At 56.9% G+C, this 20,146-nt stretch overlaps 1 protein-coding gene across 2 annotated transcripts; it reads left to right on the forward strand.

Moving 5' to 3' along the window:
* The first annotated feature begins 7,009 nt into the window (after positions 1-7,009).
* On the forward strand, positions 7,010-19,442 carry KMT5A (lysine methyltransferase 5A). Of its 2 annotated transcripts, none has more exons than XM_087828737.1 (7): positions 7,010-7,177; positions 8,630-8,786; positions 11,658-11,877; positions 12,232-12,319; positions 15,308-15,367; positions 16,557-16,747; positions 17,630-19,442. In XM_087828737.1, exons 1-7 carry the CDS (start codon positions 7,010-7,012, stop codon positions 17,838-17,840), a joined length of 1,095 nt encoding a protein of 364 aa, XP_087684863.1. In that variant the 3' UTR covers positions 17,841-19,442. The 2 variants fall into 2 exon arrangements, with proteins under 2 accessions (XP_087684863.1, XP_087684864.1); XM_087828738.1 differs by lacking the exon at positions 7,010-7,177 and adding an exon at positions 7,432-7,551.
* The last annotated feature ends 704 nt before the right edge of the window (positions 19,443-20,146 follow it).

The raw sequence follows: 20,146 nt of genomic DNA on the forward strand, positions 1-20,146 counted from the left end.
TCCTCGAGTGAGAATTTAAAAAAAGAAGCCCAAAGAGCCTATTATAAAGGCATTTGACCTCACCTGGGAAGTCAAAGAAGGCTTCCTTGAGGGAGTGATAACTGAGCTGAAAAGTAGGTGTTAACTAGGCAAAGAGAAGAGGCCACTGCCTTTCTGGGAGAGGAAACAGCGCTCCCTGAAAGGGGCTGGAGCAAAGCGAGGAGGGACGGTAACAAGGCAAGTGCGTCAGTTACCAAGATACCGTTTCTCGGCTCCAGACCTCAGCTTGCCTTCCCTGCTCTGATGCATCGCAGCCCCGCGTTCTGCTCTGCCAGCTGTCTCGGTGGGAACTGCCACAGGGGGTGCTGCTCCAGGGCGACCGCAAGGCTGGAGGGGGAAAAGTTTCCTGTGAGCGGGGATCAGACCCGCAACCGACGCTCTAACCAACTGCACTACCTGGCCAGGGCTTCACCTGTTTCTTAATATGGATTTCAGAATGATCTTACAACTGTTCACACAAACTGTTTGTAGTCATTATTTCTTTGGACCATTACACGAACCCTGTCTCTACCTTCTCTAAGGAATTATGGTAGCATATGCACGGCATAGTCCTGCAGGTGGGGGATTGAGTTAGGGACGGGGAGAGTCTCTGCTTGACATTGTGTTTAAAAATACAGTGTATTTAGCTCAGCCAGGTGTGGCTCAGCGGTTGGGTATTGACCTAGGATCCATGAGATCAAAGGTTTGACCCCCGGTCAGGGCACATGCCCGGGTTGTGGGCTCAATCCCCAGTCAGGGGGCAGCCAATCAATGACGGCTCTCTCATCATTGATGTTTCTCTCACTCTCTCCCCCTCTTCCTTCCTCTCTCTGAAGTCAATAAAGATATATATATATGTATGTATGTATATTATACATATATAAATACATTGTATTGTATTTAAAAATATTTTTATGGACACCCTGCTGTCCATTTTCTAAAGCACCACATTTAAGACATCTAAATTATTTTTTTTAATATACTTTGCCTCTTAAAAAATATGTTTTTATTGATTTCAGAGAGAGGAAGGGAGAGGGAGAAAGAAAAAGGAACATCCATTGGGCTGCCTCCTGCACGCCCCCTAGTGGGCATAGAGCCGGAAAACCTGGGCACGCTCCCTGACCTGAAATTGAACCAGTGACTGTCCACCTTTGGGTGCACAGGCTGATGCTCAACCAGCTGAGCAACACCAGCCAGGGGGAAGGTAAAACTTAAAGCCACCAACTCTAGGAGCATTTCTGTCACTTCACCAACCTAAGGAAGCCACCCTCTCCCCACCCACGCTCTGTAAAATTCCCCATTTTCATTGTACCCACAGCAACGCTCAGAATGTAACACTATCATTTAAAAAGTGGCCTCTTCCTTAAAAAATACGGATGTGTGTCTTATTTGCCACTGTACCACCCCTTAGGGATCAGACGGTGCCAGGTAGACAGCTCAGGAAAGTCCGAGTTGATGAATTTTAGAGGAAGTAAAAAAAAAAACAACAAAACCACCTCTGTATATTTGCGGAGGCTGGAAGGAACCTTGGAGGTCACCCTTTGGCCAAGTCCAGAATCACTGGAAAGCTGGGGGAAGTTGAGGGCCCAAGAGCCACAAGGCGACGTGCAGAAAGCTCGCTGCCCACCCTCCCCAGAGCTTTTGCAGACCTCGCCTTACTCTGCTCTCCGACCTCCCTGGGGTTTGGGGCCTTGGCGGGCTCCTCGGTCTCCAGGACTGTCTCGGGGACCCAAGGGAGACAGATGAGCGAGTGGGGACATCCGCCTGCACCCCCAAGGGAGGCCCCCCAGGGGAGAGCTGTAACGGGGTGCCTTCCCTTCGTTGGAAGTAAAGAGTATCCAGGACACCTGCGCCTCTCTGGGACCGCCGGCAGCCACTCCCCGCGTGGGGAGCGAGGCAAGGCCACGGGAAGGCCATCACCTCGTGGGTGAACCGTCCAAAGACCGGGGCAGGCCCTGCGATTACGCCGCCGCTCTGGCGCTCAGTCTCCCCGTCTGTGCAATGGGTGCGTGTGCGGGGCCAGGTCCACCCGCCGGCCCAGCTGGTGCAGGAGCTACGCCGGCGGGTTCTGGCCGCGGGCCCGGGGATGAATGGATTCGCCTGCAGGAGGGGGTCCCGGGACCGCAGAGGCCGGCCCGCCGGGGGTGAGACACCCCAGGTGCTAAGGGGAGGTCGCGAGTCAAAGGTCGGGCTCCTGTCAAGTTGCAGGGAAGGAAAGAAAAACCCAAAAAACACACCGAAGTCCCCGTTAGGGTCCCCGCGGGGCTGGGTCCTGCAATCACGTGACGAAGCCTCCCGAGGCGGAGCTTCAGCGCCGTGCGGGGGGCGGAGTCTGGCTCCTCCAATGGGAGCGCGGCTGTCCTTCCCCGGCAGCCAATCAGCGCAGGGAGACGGTAAAATTTAAACCCCCCTCCTTCCCCCTCCTCCGCCGGGACCTGTCCCGAAAGCGTTTGTAGAAAGTGCGGCCGCTCGCCCCGCCCCCGGCCGGGGAGGCGGGGAGAAGGGCGGGCTTCCCCTGCCGCGTGCGCCTATCACGGCTCGCGGCCCGGGGACAGGCGGGCGGCGGCACCAATCAGGGCAGCAGCCGGTGCTCCGCCGAGCAGTTGGCTACAGTTGTAACTTTTTTCGAAAGCTGCGTTTCCCGGGAGATCCCAGGCGGTGACAGACCGGGAACATGGCTAGAGGTATTTGCCCAGGTCGCCAGCGCCTGGGCGGCCGGGGCGGGGGGTCGCGCTGGAGGGGGGGACCGGGGTGACGGGAGCGCCGGCGGGGAGGCACCCTCCTGAGGGCTGCTCGCCCGGAGCGTGGGGACGCGGGGGATGGGGGATGGGGGGCACTGCGGCACCTTCCAGGCCCCGCACCCCGCACCCCCGAAGCCCCCAGGAGCCCCTCCCGCTCCCGTGCCTCGGTTTCCCCCTCTCTTAAGTGTGGGCGCCCGGCTGGCCAGCCTCTCCCGACGCAACGGACCCATCTGTCAAAGCTCTTTGGAAATTAAACAAGCGCAGGTCACCTCCAGGGAATGGTGGTTATTGATGCAAAGACGGGGGAGGGCGAGGCTTCTCCCGCTGCGGGGCTCGCTCTCGCCGGCAGAGGAGGTGACCCGAGGCGAGGGCGCGGGTGGGTAACCCACGTCGCGGGGAGCGCGCCGGGGGAGCGCGCGGGAGGGGAGCGCGCGGCAGGTGCCTTCCTTCCCGTGCCCACGCGCGGGGTGGGCGCTGCGCCCCCGCCGCCCCGACCGGCCCCGCGGGCCCACCTTGGGGTGGGCGAGACGGGCCCCCTGGCACCTCCCGGGGCTGCTGCTCAGGACTCCTGCCCATCGGAGGTGGCTCGGGTGGGACAGCGCAGCGGCGGGAGGCGACGTCCCTGCCCCGGGTCCTTCCTTCCACTTAGTTTGCTGTCAGGACAGTAAGACCCACGTCATGCGGCAAAGTGATCCAGCCGCTCTGTCTCCTTCATGCAAAAACTTGAGCGTGACTGTTGACTAGGATGACCCTTTTTTTAAAAAAAAAAAAAAAAAAAAAAAAAAAAAAAAGGAAGCTGAGGCTTTACGTTTTTCTCAGTATTGCAAGGCCCTGCATTTTAGTAGGAACTGGCCGGCCGTGACGCCGTTTGCTCCTTATGGCAATAATAATAAACACAATAAGGATTCAGGATTCCTTCAGCAAGTGTGTATTGGGCCCCTTTGGTTTTCAGGCCTTCGCCCGGTTGCATGATTGATTCTCCCAGCATCCCTCCAGGGTCTTTTGGGACAAGGCTTACCGAGATGCTGATTAGGAAATGAGGCGCCCCCCCCCCAACCTCAGGTTAAAGAGCTTAATAACTCAGCCCACAGAGGGCAGTAAGACGGGTACTTTTCTACAGAAAAGTGTTAAGCATCTAAAAGCATATTAATAGTATCCAACTAATTTATCCGACAAATCTCAAATAAAAGTATGCTTCTCCGATTCACCTTCCCATCACAGCAAAATCATTTAAACTACCTGTTTCAACAGTGGTGCATTAAAAAAAAAAAAAAAAAGTTTGTTTTAACTAATCTATGGCAGAGAGGCAGGGAAACAAAACTAAGCACTTTGCCATCAAAGTACTTAAATACTTAAGATGGGCCCAAAAATACTTAATAATTACCAATACTTAGTAATTACCATTAAGGGCCAGACACTTTATTATCTCAGTGAATTTTTACAAATTGTTATTTCCGTTTTTCAGAGGTGGAAGCTGGAGTCCAAAGTCACTGTCTGGACTCTGGCCATGCTGTGCCTTTGCTGGTTCCACCGCACCTCTATTAGCCAAAGCAAGACCAGTGTTCCCACCTCCTACCCTGGCAGGCTTCATACCACCTCCGTAGTTTATTGGTTAGTGATCCCCACTGTCTCACTCACCCCCCCCAATTAGTAGTTACTTATTTCTCAGGCTGCATCGCTCTGGCAAACCACTAAATTGTGCATTTGGTGTCATAAATATCAAATCATTTACAGTGCTTCAAATGAGGGGCCAGGTTTTTTTTCTTCTAGAAAAGTGGTCTTTGTTCCAAACTTGTAGTTCACTGGGAGAGGCCCCCTGGGTCACAGGAACGAAAGGTTCAGACACCAGGCCACTCCTCTCTGGTTTTGAGGTTTTACAACCATGTCAATACTTTCATCCTGGAGTGTATTAGTCTGAGGATCAGTCCACCTCCCCTGCCACTGTCAGATGGCCTCCTAATTGGTCTCCCTCTTTTCACTTTTGCCATCTCCAATTTATCATTCCTCAGCAGCTTACAGTGGTCCCCAAGAACACAGATTTTCATCATGTGACTTTCGCTATTCCCGGTACCCCAAAACCTCCCCATTGCTCTTAGGGATCAAATCCACAGTCCTCACCATGGCCCGTAGGGCCCCACTGACCTCTCTGTCCCCTCTGTCCTCACCGTGCTCCGTCGGTCTCTGTGTTCACTGTTGTGTCCTTACCACAGGGCCCGAGACAAAGTAGGTGTTTGCAGAATGAACGAATTGCTCTGTTAGTGTCAGAGTTCAGTAGACAATCTTCATGGTAAAGTACCCTCGTAGAGCAGAGCTTAGGCCGGTGACGGTCCTCTTCCCCGAGCCTCAGTTTCTCTAGCTGTAAAACAGGAATAGTACCTTCTCGTAAACGGTTGGGAAGGTTTAATTGAACAGCGGCTTATTGCAGGGCCCAACTCAGAGTAAGCAGTCAGTTCAGGTTAGCTCTTGGTATCATTGCCGTCGAATTCTGTTTCTGTGAGATCCTGGGCAACATGAAGAGTTTTTACTCCTGCTGCTGGGTGTGTCTGTGACGGGTACATATGAGCACCTTCCTTACAAAGAAAGGAAAGAGTGTTTTGCAACATGTGCTGGGTGGTGTTACAATTTCTAGGTTCTAGAGTGCAGAGGTGAGAGGAGTGGGCGCTAGACTTGTACTTTCATGTATCCCCTGCCCTTGCCTAAAATAGAGAACGCTATGGCCATGAGTGTGTGTGTGTGTGTGTGTGTGTGTGTGTGTAGGGTGGGGGTTAAAATAGTACCTGAGGTGGATAAGGTGATCTGAGCAGCTGCTTCCTGCTCTCAAACCACGATTCTCATGATAGCCTGGCAACGGCAACCCTTCTGTGCCCTGCAGATGTGACGGACACTGTTTCAAATGGCTCCTCTGCCTGGCTTCTGTTTCACTCTTGGTGTTCAAGTGGGCAGAGTTCCTCCCCGGGAGGGTGGGGGTGCGGGTGCGGTTCCCCAGCCCTGGCCTGAAGGATGCTAGAACCTGAGCTGGCCCGGGAGGCTTTTCCTAAGCTCTGTCGGGCCATGTAATCGTCCTGAGTCTTACCCCTTCTAAGGGGAGGTACAGTAGCTCCTTAAAGCCACAGCCCGTTGTTTCATCTGTGGATGCTGGAAGGTGCCCTGGGTGGTGGGTTATGGAATCCAAGGTCCTTGCTGTTTGTCCGTGAGGACGGTGAGGCCTAGCCTGGGACAGTGACTGGGCCATGGTCACAAAGCACCCCTGGGGCTGATGCAGGGAGAGAAACCCGATCCTCGCTCCCAGGTCATGACCTAAACAGCGGGGTGGCCCGAGGTGTCTTGTTGACATCTGACTTTGCACAAATACAGGGACCATTTGGCCGGGGCCCTCCCACCCCATGACTGCAGTAGCGTGGCACAGGGCAGGGAGCTGTGCGGAGATAAGACGCCCCAGTTCCTGGAACCCCTGCCTGCCCTGCACTTTCCCGCGGGGCGTGGGGGCGGGGGCGCGAGGCCCTGGGGACTTGCTAACCGCTTCTGCAACCCATCTGCTCCTCCCAGCCGTAATTCCCTCTCCTCCGACCGCGCAGGGTGGTGCCTGGGAGTGTGGCCCGGGGTCAGTTCTCTTTCTGAGAACCTGGGCAGCCTCCTCATGTCCCCCTCTGTGAGCAACACAATAGCACCCGCCTTCCCAGGGCGGTGGTGAGGTCTGCAGGAGAGAACTACCCACGAAAAGCGCCCGGCCAACTTCCCATTTATAAAACAGCCCTGGCTCGGGCGCCCCGGGGCCCGCACCCGGCCGGCGCAGGCCGCCCGGGTTTCCCACTCCCCGGGTCTGGGGCCTGGGGCAAGGCCCGCACCTCCCCTGGGCCCAGGGCCTGGCCCCGATGCGCTCGCGGGGAGGCGTCAATTTGCCCATGGACACGCCTCGCGGGCCCCGCTCGCGCCTGGCACGGACGGGCCTCCCGAAACGCCCGCGCCGGGCGGGGGGCGAGCCCGCGGGCGCCGAGCCTGGGCCCTCGCCGGCCGGTTGGGCGCCCGGGCCCGGCGCGTGGCCGAGCGCGCGCGAGGGGGCGCGCCCGAGCCGGATTCGCCGGGCCCCGCGCCCCGCCCCGCGCCCGCCCCGCCCGCAGCCCCGCCCGCGCCCGGAGCCGGAGGCGGGCGGCGGCGAGCGGGCCCGCGCAGGAAGCGCGCCTCCCCCTGCGTGCTCGGTCCCGGCGGCCGGGCTGCCGCGGCGCGCGGGTGCCGGGCGCTGCCTCGCGGCCATGGGGGAAGGGGGCGCCGTGGGGCGCCGTCGGCCCTTCCCCGGGGCGCCGCGGCGGCGCTGGTGGCGGCGGCAGCAGCAGCAGCAGCGGCAGCGGCAGCGGTGGTGGCCGGGCCGCGGCGGCGGCGAGGGCGCGGGGCGCGTCGCCATGGGCCTGGCCGGGCTGCAGGTGGGTGTGTCGGGCCCGGCCGCGGGGGGGCGGCGCGCGGGGGGGCCCGGCCGGGCCGGGCGGCGGGAGGGCGACGCGGGCCCCGGCCGGCCGGCCCTGCCTCCCGGCGGTGCGGGCGGCCCATCGCCGCCGGCCCTCGGAACATGGCGGGAGGCGCCGTCGCGGCGCCCGGCCCGGGCGGCCCCGCTCCCCGCCCCGCCGCGCCCTGAGCGCCCCTCCCCCGCTTCCCCGGGTCCCCCTCTCCAGGCAGGAAGATGTCCAAGCCCCGCGCGGTGGAGGCGGCGGCGGCGGCGGCGGCGGTGGCGGTGGCAGCGACGGCCCCGGGCCCGGAGATGGTGGAGCGGAGGGGCCCGGGGAGGCCCCGCACCAACGGGGTAAGCAGGCACCCTCCCCGCACCCCCTCGGGCGCCCCCGCCGGCCCGCGCCGCGCGCACGTGGGCTCGCCCGCGCCCCCGCCCGGCCCGCCGCCCGGGGCTGGGATGCGGGCGCGACGCCCGGCGGCTTCCTTTCCGCCGCCTGCCTGGGAGTGGCGTCCGCGCTCCTCCGCCATGACCCCGGCGGGTTTGACCTCGGGAAAGTTTGCGTCTCCCTGGCCCGCGCCGCCCGGAGACCCCGCTGCCCCCGAGGCGGCCGCGCTGCCCGGGCCGGGGGCCTGCCTGCGCCCCTCGGAGCCGCTCCCCGGGGACGGGCCCCCCTCCCGGCCGCGCTTACGCACTGGAGAGGCCCCACACCCAGAAACACCCGCAGGGACCTGGCCTCCCCACCCTCCTCCTCACCGCCAAGGTGCCATTTACGCGCAGGGACCGCCCTCGGTGCGCCCGCACCAGGCCCTGCTTTCGTTAGCCCTCCGCTCCCCACCCACCCACAGTGACCCCGGAGAGTTCTCCCAGCCGCAGCCGGCCCCAGGTCCTGGGAGGCTGCTGGGCGGCTTTCGTTAGAGAGGGGCCAGGCTTGGGCCCACAGGAGGCCCAGGCTGTAGCCGTAAGCCCTGCCAGCCGACCCTGGCACCCAGGAGTGGTTCATCAGGTTCCCTGAGGCCTGTTTCTTTATGCTGGAGTCCCCGCAGCTCCTGCCCCTGAGTTAGCCGGCATCCAGCAGGCCAGCCCTTCAAAGTCCAAATTTGTTTACTCCGGGTCATTCTGACCTCCCTGCCGCGGGTAGGTTATCTCCTCCTTAGGTAGACCTTTGTGTACAGCTGGTTCTCTTGCTCGCCAGATGTCCCTTTGGTGACCGCAGTTAGAGAACCACATATGTTCAGGAAACGCCTGACTCGGACCTGGGAGGTTCGAAACCTCCCACTGCTTCGCCGGGGCTGGCGTCCCCGGCAGCCCTGCTCTGGAGAGATGATGATGTCGGGGTCTTTGTCTTTTGCGTTCCGCTCGCCCCTTCTCGGCTGAACGCTACGGAAATCTTCTTCTTGAAACCTCTCAGAATATGCATTTGTCGTTTTAGGAGAATGTGTTTACCGGGCAGTCCAAGATCTACACCTACATGAGCCCGAACAAATGCTCTGGAATACGTTCCCCTCTTCAGGAAGAGAACTCGGTTGTACATCACGAAGTCAAATGCCAGGGGAAGCCATTAGCCGGGATCTACAGGAAACGGGAAGGTAAGCTGCCGAGATGGCCCTGGCTCCGACCGCAGCTGGTCGGGCTGCCGAAGCCTCTCTCCTCCGTAATTATGCATCTATATTATATTAAGTTTCTACCCAGCCTTTTCACACCCAAGTGCCGAAGGAACCATGTTTTTCTATCTTGCTGCTGAGAAAGGCAGACACAGGAAAGAGCTGCCCATCCCCGGGTGTGTGCCCTGTCGGTCCGACAGGTTCTCCCGCTTTCACGGGAGTTGGCATGCCCTCCAAGCTTGATTATCTTGCTGTATGACAGAAATAACGCACCTGACTTGCAGTTAAAAAGGCTCACAGGTGCAAGAAGTGTCGAAGGTACGAGTCTAGTTTGCACAGACCAGGCGCCTGCAGTCCTGGCTGTTGTGTGAATGCCGGGACCTGACTTCCCTTTTTATGAGCTGGCCTTGACCTCATTTCTAAAGTTTCTTTCCACTCGAGTGTTCAGAGCTGCTCTCCCAAGCAGCATAATCTGCAGTGAGTTTAAATATTGAACAAGAAAATGTACGGTTATTGAAAATTCTGTCTGGCCCCGCAAAAGAAGCCGAAAATTCATGGAAGTCTTGCTCTGACCCAAATATTCCCTTTCCATGCGGCATGGGGGAGCGTGGGCTCTTCTATTAAACACTGCCTTCAAGAGGCGCAACCCTGACCACCGGCAGCTCCGTACAAGGAGGCCTTGTGTTATTAACAAAAAGTACCAGAAATGATGGGTTAGCCCAGCCTCTGGGACCAGAGCTGAGAACCAGGGGCAGGAGCCAGCCGCAGCTTGATTTGCCCCAGTGCACAGGGCGATACTGTTTTGTTGGTCTTCAGAAGACTTGGGTTCTAACCCTGGCTCTGCCACTTACGTGGAGGTGGCTTGGGCAGGTGGCTCCTCTTTTCTAAACCTCAGTTTTCCCATCTGTAACATGGGAGAACGTGGCTACTCTGAAGACCAGTTAATGCCTGGATGCCAAAGGGCTTTGTGAAACGCTCCCCCTGGCAGCCCTTCCTCTGCTGGGCTTCCAGTGTTCCAGCCTGTGCGTAGCCGGCAGCTGGTACCGGTAGCACCTGCCTCGTAGGGACTGTGGGAGGGGCTCTCTGAATGTGGTCAGCCTCTCTCGAGTCCCTTCTGGGATGGGGCGGAATGTAAATGGTCCTCAGTGGTGACATGGTGATATGAGCTTGTTTGGCTCATAGTGTTACTAAATGGCAACGAATAGAATGTTGGGCCAAATTTGGAGGAGACCCCAAGGGCCAGTCTCTCATCCTTGATACTCAGCCTTTTTTCCGCCTTGATGTGACAGCTGATGTTCACGGGCACCACACGCACCTAGGGTCGTGCACGATGCCCTGGCCTTAACTCCCTCTGGGTCCACTCAACACAGCGTGTCAGGGAGCGAGGACGGTCTGGAGGGGTCTTGAGGGGGTTATTTTTCATCACTCCCAAAGAAACCCAGTGTTAGCAGTCACACCCCATTCCTCCCCTCCTCCAGCCCCAGGCACCTGCCAGTCTACTTTCTGTATCTGTGGATCTGCCTGTTTTGGACACAACCTGTAAATGGAACCCTACAGTACGCCTGGTCTCTTTCACTCAGCATCACGTCCTAGAATGGGTCAGAACTTAATTCTTTTTTGTGATTAAATAATATTCCATCCTGTGGCCAGACCACATTTTATTTACCCATCCATCAACTGATGGGCGTTGGGGTTGTTCCCGCTTGGCGGCTATTAGGAATAAGCTGCTTTAAACCTTCATGCACAGGTGTCTATGCAGACACGCAATTTTAATTCTCTTTACAGATGCTTAGGAGTGGAATTGCAGGGTCAGATGGTGACTCTAATGTTTAACTTTTTGAAGAACCATCAGATTCTTTTCCAAAGTGACTGCCCCATTTTATGTTCCTACTAACCACGTATTATTTACTTATTATTTACTTATTTTTAAAAAGTAAATAATTTTTTAAAACGTGGCTAGTCCACCAGCACTGGGACTCCAGGGCTGTTTTAGTAACAAATCATTTTCAACGTCCCTCCCTTGCAATGTCCTGACCAATGTCCAGGCACCAGGCTGAGAACTACTGTGGATGCTGGGCTTCGGCCCCTTCAAAGGCGGGGACTCTGAAACGCAGCAGGCGGCTCCTGGGGATGAGGCCCCGCGTCACGCCCGTTCCTGTGCGCCAACGCTGGCCTGCTCTTTAGGAACTTAGCTTTTTCCTGGGGTCTGCAGCCCGGTTCCTGGGAGCTGTTGCTCGGGTGCTCATGCCAGGGTTGCTGTCTGCTGCTTCTGCCTCAGGGTCTCTCCCTCATATAGGTGCAGAAGGCCAGGTGTGTTAATGACCTAGGTCCCGTCACAGTGTATATGACAGCAAATCACCACCGGGTCCCCTTAAATATCTTGCAAGCCATTCTGTCAATTATTTTAAAATATATATATATATTGATTGATTTTAGAGAGAGGAAGTGGAGGAAAGAGAGAGAAACATCGATTTGCTCTTCCACTTATTTATGCATCATTGGTTGACCCGTATATGTGCCCCGACTGGGGATCAAACCCAAACCTTGGCGCATCATGACGACCTTCTAACCAACTGAGCTACCCGGCCAGGGCAGTCAGTTATGTCTTTAAAAAGCTGGACAAAAATGCAGAAGACCAAAAGCTCTGCGTAGTGTCTGGGTCACAAACTAAAGCCAGATGACTCTCCCCTGGTAGCCAGTCGTTGGTGGACACCGGGCTTACCAGGCGAGGGCACCGCTGCCCCCCCACCCGTGACCCCCATCTTCTCTGAGAACCTGTCTTGGATTGCAGCCGACAGTCTAGAGACTGGGAGACAGCACCTAGAATAAACCTCCTTCTCCAACCTCTGCCTGCAGAGAAAAGAAACACTGGGAACGCAATACGAGGCAGCATGAAGGCCGAGGAACTAAAGATCAAAGACGCCAGGAGGGGCCCCCTGGCACCTTTTCCAAACCAAAAACCCGAAGCAGCAGAACCTCCAAAAACTCCGACCTCGTCTTGTGACTCCCCCGGTGCAGCCATCGCCAAGCCGGCCCTGAAGAAGGCAGTCAAGGGCAAGCAGGCGCCTCGGAAAAAGTAAGTGCCTCCCGGCGCCCCCGGCGCACGGCGTTTGGTTTCTCTGGCCTCGGCGGAGCTGGTTAGGGTCAGGCAGGCCACCCTCCCAGGCTCTCTCCCACTGAGGCTCACACCCCTGGAGTCACCCCCGGGGACACCATCATTTGCCAGCATCTCAGTCTGGCACGTGTCTTGAGCTCGGGGGCCCTCCCCTCCCCACGCCTCCCCTCCAAGAGGGGCAGCCGGCCTCCGGCGCCACAGGCTGCCCTGCGCACAGGTGTTCGGTGACCTCGTTTCTGGGGACCCACCCCGCAGGAGTTGTGTGCCTCCTGGGTTCGAGTGTGGTTTTCTCTTCTTCCCTCCCCCTCACCCCAGAGCTCAAGGAAAAACGCAACAGAATCGCAAACTCACGGATTTCTACCCTGTGCGGAGGAGCTCGAGGAAGAGCAAGGCTGAGCTGCAGGTAGAGTCCTGTGGTTTTCATTCCAGCCTTCGGAGGGGCCGGGCAGTTCAGTGGGCAGTTCCAGTGCTCGGCACGCGAACCCGGGCTTACTTTGTGTCACCCTGGGGCCTTGGTGTTCTCCTTGGTCTAGCGGGGATTATCGCAACGCTCAGGGTCACCGTGCAGTTTGGTTAGGGTGCCTCTGGGAAGGAGCGTTGGAACCTGTAGCATGTGGCAGGGGGAGTCAGGCGCTATCCCAAAGGCAGCTTTTCCAGGGCTTGTTGGCGGGGCCGTTGGAGCCTGGGACGTGGGGAAGGCCGTGTGTCCTTTCGGAGGCTGATCTCTCTGTTGTCCAGGTCCCATGTCGTGTCTCGAGGCTTAAAGAGCAGTGGCTTGGGAGCCCCTTACTGCTTGTCTCACCTCAGGCCAGCAGCTTAACCACGCTGTGCCTTGGCTGCCCTATCTGTAACATGGGGTAATGGAGTATCTTAGGGGTCACTGGGAGGATTAAAGAACTTAATGTACATAGAACACTTAGAACCGGGCCCGGCACACAGTAGGCGCTGTGTTCCCCGGCGTCCTCACTTCTCAAGGCTCCTCTCTGCTCTTTGCCACCCAGCCTTGGTCCTCGGGCACACGCGGAAAGCAGGCAGGAAGGCCAGCTGGACTGGGGGCCCCACCCGCTGTGTTTGCAGATGCTGCGTGTGCGGCTCAGTCAGTAGTTGATGCAGCGGGCGTGGCTGCTGCCTTCCTCTAAGGACAGGCCTGCCGCCCACTGTGCTTCCCTCCACTCGGGTGTCTGGGCAGCCCCTCGGCTCCCCCACACCCCAAAGCCGCCTCCTGGCAGAGGGACAGTGCTCAGAGCTGCTGCCCCCACCGAGAGGTGGGGGCCCCCGGCTGCATCAGTCCCTGTCAGCATTTTTTGTTACATCTGTAGGTACAGGTACAGTAATCTAATGTTCTCTCCTCTGTTATTTTTCTTTGAATTGATAAGGCTTCACTTAAAAGAAAAACAAAATAAGGGGTCGATTCATTCCCCCCCCCCCCCCCCGAGAGCAGCTTTGGCTTGATTTTCTTACAAAGGCCATGTCTTAGGGCCAAGGAGGAGCTGTTGTAGTGTTTGCCTGCAGTGGGAGGCTGGGCTGGGCCCCTGTGAAAGACAGCATTGCAGAGGGCCAGGCGGTGCCAGGCCCGGAGCGCGCACCTCCCAGCCGCAGTCGGAGCTGCAGCGTGCCCACACAGGGAGGCCCTCGGGGCTGCAGGGTGGGGCAGCCGAGCTGGCCTTGTTAATAAAAAAATGGGCCTGTCTGCCTGGGCGACTGAAGGCTGCATGGGGACGTGGCATGGGTCCGCTAAGCCTGCAGCAGATGGGCGGAAGGGACTGGGCACTGGCTTCCCCAAAGCTAGGTCTGCAGCTTGGTCCACAGTCACTGGACTGAGAGCCATGCTGTGTCCCTCCTGTTTGCGTTGGCGCTGCTAAGGGAACACCGGGGCCAGGTGGTGGCTGGCCAGGCAGTGGGCCAGGTGTTGTCCTGCCCTTCTGGGCATCAGAACCCAGGGATCCGGCAGGTGAGCCATAAAGAAGGGTGTGGGGAGCCAGGGGTGAAACTGAAATTAAAAGCCTGGCAGCCACATCATTGAGTTTAGAGACAATGTGGGCAGGACCAGAGCCAGAGTCTCTAGGGTCCAGGGACAGAGTCCGGGGTCCAGGTCCAGGGTAAGAAGGTGGGAACTGGGCCTCCGAGAGATGCCCCAAACCGCTTGGGGTTCTTTGCTGCGGGCTCTTAGCTGGTTGGCCTGGCTGTGGGTGGGGTCACAGCCAGCACTGGGGCAGGGACTGCGCTGGTTGGCAGTGCCCTGGCTTCATGCCCAGCCCAGCCCTGGGCCTGCTGGGATGTCTCACTTCTGCCCCCTCCCAGTCAGTGTGCCTCTGGGATCCCTGTGGGCCTAGGCAGCCTCAAGCTGGTGGTTTGCATGCCCCAAACCACGGAGCCTCTGGAATGAAACCCAATCTCTTTGGCTCTGCATTCGGGGCATCAGGCTGGTTGGTCCCAGTTTTCCTCAGCTCGTCTCCTCCGTGCCATGTTCACCCACGGCAGGAAACTCCCCAATCGCCTGCCCCAGTTTTACTGCAGATACTCCCGCTGACTCAGCCCGCTGTACCTCTCTTCACTGGGCTGCTCACTTGTCATCAGCTAATGATTCAACGTGGCGGTTGTCTGTGTATGTGATGGGCGTGTGTATACGTGTGTGTGCACATGTGTGTGTATGTGGTTGCTTTGGGGGCTTACTAATGTGCCAGGCACTGTTCTAGGTCGGGAGATGCCACAGTAAACAAGACCAGGCTCCTGTACTCATGGAGATTACGAAAAGATAACCAAAAAGCAAGATAACCTCAGACAGCCCCTTGACAGTAACACTAAAACAAAGTGGTCTGATAGTGTGGCTAAGCTAAGGCTGCCTTGGCCACGGTAGTTGGGGAAATTTCTCCGAGGAAGTGCCTTTTGGGCTCCTGCTCTGTCTCTGTACAGCTCCCTTCAGCTCCCTGCGCACCAACAGAGCTTTGGGACCAGGGAGCACCCACTCTCCAGCTCCTCCATTCAGGGTGGTGGTGACTCCTTGGGGTGGGAGGCCTTCTCACCCACGCCGTCCTGTAGGCACAGCCTCTAGTCAGCCCCGGCTGATTCTGCATTGAGTCAGAGTCCTGATTTCAGATGTCGGCGAGTCAAATATGTTTTAAATCACTGCACGGGCCAAACAGAACCTAGTTGCAACCCGCTTCTGCCGTGGGCCACTCCTGTGTCCCTCCTGGTCCAGTGGAACCCCAAGTGGCAAACTATCCACAACAGATGGGCGATGAGGAAAGGATGGGGGTGTTGGGGGCCTTGGGCATCTTTGGCGGCCAATGATGTCACGGAAGCCGGCTGTGGGTGACCTTGTGGCGTGGCCCTGGTGGCTCCTGCGTGGCCTGGGAGGAAGGCTGATGTGCCTCTTGGGTTTTCTTCCCAGTCTGAAGAAAGGAGGAGGCTGGACGAGCTGATCGAGAGTGGGAAGGAAGAAGGAATGAAGGTAAGGGCGGTGGGCCCCCGTGTGGCAGCTGAGGCCTAAGGTCAGAGGGACACTGCGTTGCTACTTTGGCCCTTCAGTGGCCACTGACTGGTCGGACTGTTAGGTCATCACGGGGCCAAATGCCAACACCATTGTTAAGGGTACATCTCGTGAGGCTACATAAGCGGACGTTGCGCATGAAATGTTATCCCAAGGAAATGTATTTTTAGCAGTGGTAAAATACATAACATAAAATTTGGGGCTTTCGTCATTTCAGAGCGAGCAACAAAGTGGCATTGAGCGCGTTCACGGTGTGTGCAGCCGTCTCCCGTCTACGTCCAGGACCTTTTCACCCCCCCAGACGGAAGCCCTGTCCCCATTAGCAGTCACGCCCAGCCCCCCTCCCCGCAGCCCCTGGCACCCACCAGTCGGCTTTCTGTCTGTGGATTTGCCTGTCCTGCACACTTGACACAGACGGGATCGTAGAATAGGGAGCTGTCGTGCCTGGCTTCTCGCAGGTACCATGAGGAAGGGGAAACTTTTGAAAGGAGAAACGAATACATTTTCCCTGAACTCTGTTTTCCTGGGAAATGGCAATGCCCAAGATACTTGCTTTTCTCTTGATAAATTTCAAACACATTTGGGTGGATGAGAGGAGAGGAACTCTGGTGGCCAGGCGGGTCTGGGCTGGGACTCAGGGGTCAGAAAGCTTCAGTCTCTACCCACCATCTAGGGAGGTCTGCACTTACGTCTGGGCCCCTGAAGCAGCTGCCTCCCACTGCGTTTATAACTGACCACAGGAGGGTCAGCTGTGGCCTGAAGGAGAGACTCCGAACCTGGGTCCTCCTTTCTCTGAAAAGGCCAGCTGCGTGGATTTGAGTCCGTGCCTCACTACTTCGTAGCCACATGGCCTTGGACATGGCTCTGTCTCTCTGATCCTCAGCTTTCTCACCTGCAAAATGGGGCGACACCCACCTAGCAGATTTCTCATGAGACAGTGCTTTGCAAACGGGCACAAGGTGATAGTTGTACCCCGTGTGCATTTAATATGCATCAAACTGTACACGTAAAGTAAGTGAGTTCTACGGTGCACCTCAGGAAAGCTGTTTACACGAATGGTGCAATCCCCAGGTCCCGAGCCGGCCAAGCACGGTGGTGTCTGTGGCTGTTACGAACTAACTCTGTCCTGTCTCCGGTCACCTCCCAACAGATCGACCTCATCGATGGCAAAGGCAGGGGCGTGATCGCCACCAAGCAGTTCTCCCGGGGCGAGTTTGTGGTGGAGTACCATGGGGACCTCATCGAGATCACCGACGCAAGGAAGCGGGAGGCTCTGTACGCACAAGATCCCTCCACCGGCTGCTACATGTACTATTTCCAGTATCTTAGTAAAACCTACTGGTAAGTCCGTGAGAGCTGTGTGGCAGAGAGGACAGGCCAAGGGCACGCGCACCCGATCCTGTGGCTCTGGCTACCTGTTTTGGTTTTTTTCAATGTTTTTATTGATTTCAGAGACAGGAAGGGAGAGGGAGAGAGAGAAACATCAATGATGAGAGTCACTGATCAGCTGCCTCCTGCACCCCCCTGCCGGGTATCGAGCCTGCAGCCCCGGCATGTGCCCTGACCGGGAATCTTAACTGGTGACCTCCTGGTTCATAGGTTGATGCTCAGTCTCTGAGCCACGCCGTGAAGGCTCCATCCCCTTCCTGTTTTTCACCTTTGGGTGCACCTGTGGACTAGTCATGTGACCACCGCTCCAAGGCTCACCTGGCCTCCCCCACTCAGGGCATTTGGCCAGGGCAGCTCTCGAAACCACTAGCTGCTCCATTCTCCAAATGGCCAGTGATAGTTGATTGTTTTGTTTGTTTTTTAAAATACATTACTTTTTGGAGCTGGTTTAGGTTCCCAGCGAAACTGAGCAGGGGGCACAGAGTTCGCATACTCTCTGTCCCCCCACTCGCGCAGCCTCCCCGCCCCCTGCCCGCCCCCCTCCCCCCCAGCTGACTTGGGTTCACTTCTTCATTGAGCAGGACTCCGCTGTTCCCTTCTGGGCCTCCACAAAGAGCCCTTTGCATTCCCATCTCCTCCCGCCCCCTGCCTCAGACACTCCACCCGGTGCCTCTCTCAGCTCCTAAAGACAAATATTTTTTGAGTTGAATTGCTTTCCCAAAACACATGGCCATAAATTGATGTCCCACCAGGGTGGAGAGCAAGTGCAACTCTGGCTGGGTTCAAAAGCCTCTTGATCAATTTAATAATCCCGTCGCCCTCCCTCCCCACCAGCGTGGATGCCACCAGAGAGACGAATCGCTTGGGAAGACTGATCAATCACAGCAAATGTGGGAACTGCCAGACCAAACTGCACGACATCGATGGCGTGCCTCACCTCATTCTCATCGCCTCCCGCGACATCGAGGCCGGGGAGGAGCTCCTGTACGACTATGGGGACCGCAGCCGGGCTTCCATCGAAGCCTACCCCTGGCTGAAGCATTAACCGCCGCCCCGCCCCCTCTTCAATGGACAAAAAGTGCCCTCAAAGGGAATTGATTTTTTTTTTTACACACTTAATCTTAGCAGATTACTTCAGATGTTTTTTAAAAAGTATATTAAGATGCCTTTTCACTGTAGTATTTAAATATCTGTTACAGGTTTCCAAGGTGGACTTGAACAGATGGCCTTATATTACCAAAACTTTTATATTCTAGTTGTTTTTGTACCTTTTTTGCATACAAGTCGAACGTTTGTGCTTCCCGCCGCGCATGCAGGCTTCAGAGGAGAGAGTCGGACACGAACTGGGAAGCTGGGGGGCACTCCGGCCTCTGGCTGCAGAGCCAGGACTATTCCCCACACTCCTTCATCCCTCCGAGCTCAGGCGGCCGCGAGGACACCGCCTCCCGCCGGCCTCCTGGATGCCGCCTCCCGCCGGCCTGGACGGGATGCTCCCAAGCTCTTGTTTTCCTGACGTCTCAACAGGCGCACACGGAAGTGTATGAATATTTTTTAAAAGGGTTTCGCAGTCAGTCAGTCTTCCCCTCTGCTTTCTCGAAAGCTTGCTGACCTGGCGGCCCGGGCCTAGGTTTACTCTTCCACGGGCTGCCGCTTTTCTGGGCACCTCGAAGCCTCAGGGCGGGTCATCAGAGTAGACGCGGGCAGGGAGAAGCATCGCTTAGTGAGCCCCGCCAGGCCAGGGCTTCCCAAAACCGGGGTGATTCTTTATAGAAATGTGAACACTGAATTTATTTTAAAAAAATAATAAAAATCAAAAAAACAAAAAAGACAAAAAAAAAGAAAAAAAACCACAGAAAACAACTTACATGTATATAGGTCTTAAAGTGAGTGGAGTGGCTGCGGTTTTTTTGTTTGTTTTTTCTTTTACTTTGGGTTTGGCTTTTTCTGTTTGTTTGGTTTTATAGAAGAGGTTTGAGATGGTACTCTATTCTAATCAAAAATAAAGTTTTGTAGTGGGACCAGAAATTACTTATCCAATCCCCACCCCCACCCCGACCCCACTTTGCTGGGTTGAAAGGTCCAGATCTGCTGTCAGGCTGTCGTCCGACCACCCTGGGCCCTGTCATGTGGGCCCCACCCCAGGGAAGCAGGCAGGTGCCGCACCCAGGGCTCAAGGCTGAGGGGACAGTTCGCCTCGACGGCCTGGCGGCCGGAGCAGTGAGCGGGTAGCTTCCTCCCTCCGGAAGAGGGACCCATGCTCACTGGCCGCCTGCAGTCCAGGGGGCCCCCCCCCCCCCGGCTCTGGAGCCACGGCCCGGGGCCTCCTGCCCCCTACGTGGTCCTAGGTAAATGTGAACGGAGACAGGTGTGAGCGCCTGTCCTCAACCTTGGTGCCCCAGCTCCCCCCGCCCCCGTCCCCCTCACGACGGTGCTACCTAGGAAAGTTCCCGCCACCCCACACTTGCCTGGTCAGCCGGTGGCAGGAGGATCCGACGGAGCGTGTCAATGTGAAATACGATGTCTCGGTTGTACCTGTTTGTGGTTTAGCTTTGTATTTAAATTAAAAAAAAAAAAAAAGGAAATAAACTTGAAAATTACTTGTCATCATAAAAATGAAACAAGAATTAAAATATTTATTGCCAGGCGAGGCCACCTGTGTGTGTGTTTTTTTTTTTTACAAGGTGCAGGCAGGAGAAAGGAGGGGTGGGTTTCCTGGGTTTTACAAAAGGGTCACATCCCAGTCTGAGCCTTCAGTCTTGGCGGGTGTCCCCCTGCGGGACAGACTTCATTTGTATAAGGGGCCATGGGGTCTGGTGAGGGAGGAGATTCAGGCACGTTGAACCATTGGAGCCAGGGTGAGCATCAATTTGAGCTCCGTAACCGTCACTGCTCACGTACTAGACCTGATGCCAGAATCACCAACCGCGCCTGCCACGTGCTGGACGCCCCTCCTGCCTGCCCAGGTCCCTGTCCCCACCGCACACCCCACTTGTCCGCCCTTGGTGGGTAGCTTGTTTCCTTAGCCCCAGGCACTGGAGGCCGATTGGGACTGGGGGTTGAGTCCTTGCAAGGTTTACAGGCAAAACATCTGGTCCCAGCAGCGTCTTCGAGTCCGGCCTGCGTTTGCACCTTGGGCAGCCACCTCCTAGCCACGTGACCTCGTGTCAGCTGCTTCAGCCTTTTGTCGTCTTGGTTTCCAGCTCTGTAAACGGGGGTTAATACCAGTCCTGTCTCCCCGAGTTGTTACAGAATAAATAAGATCCCTGCCGCAGCAAACCAGCGGTGTTGACTAAGGACCCAGGCTCGTTAGTTTCTTGGGGAAGGGCAGGCAGGCACCCGCTATCTATATAT

Source organism: Miniopterus natalensis, chromosome 20 (genome assembly GCF_054644295.1).
Source record: "Miniopterus natalensis isolate mMinNat1 chromosome 20, mMinNat1.hap1, whole genome shotgun sequence".
Taxonomy (NCBI): domain Eukaryota; kingdom Metazoa; phylum Chordata; class Mammalia; order Chiroptera; family Miniopteridae; genus Miniopterus; species Miniopterus natalensis.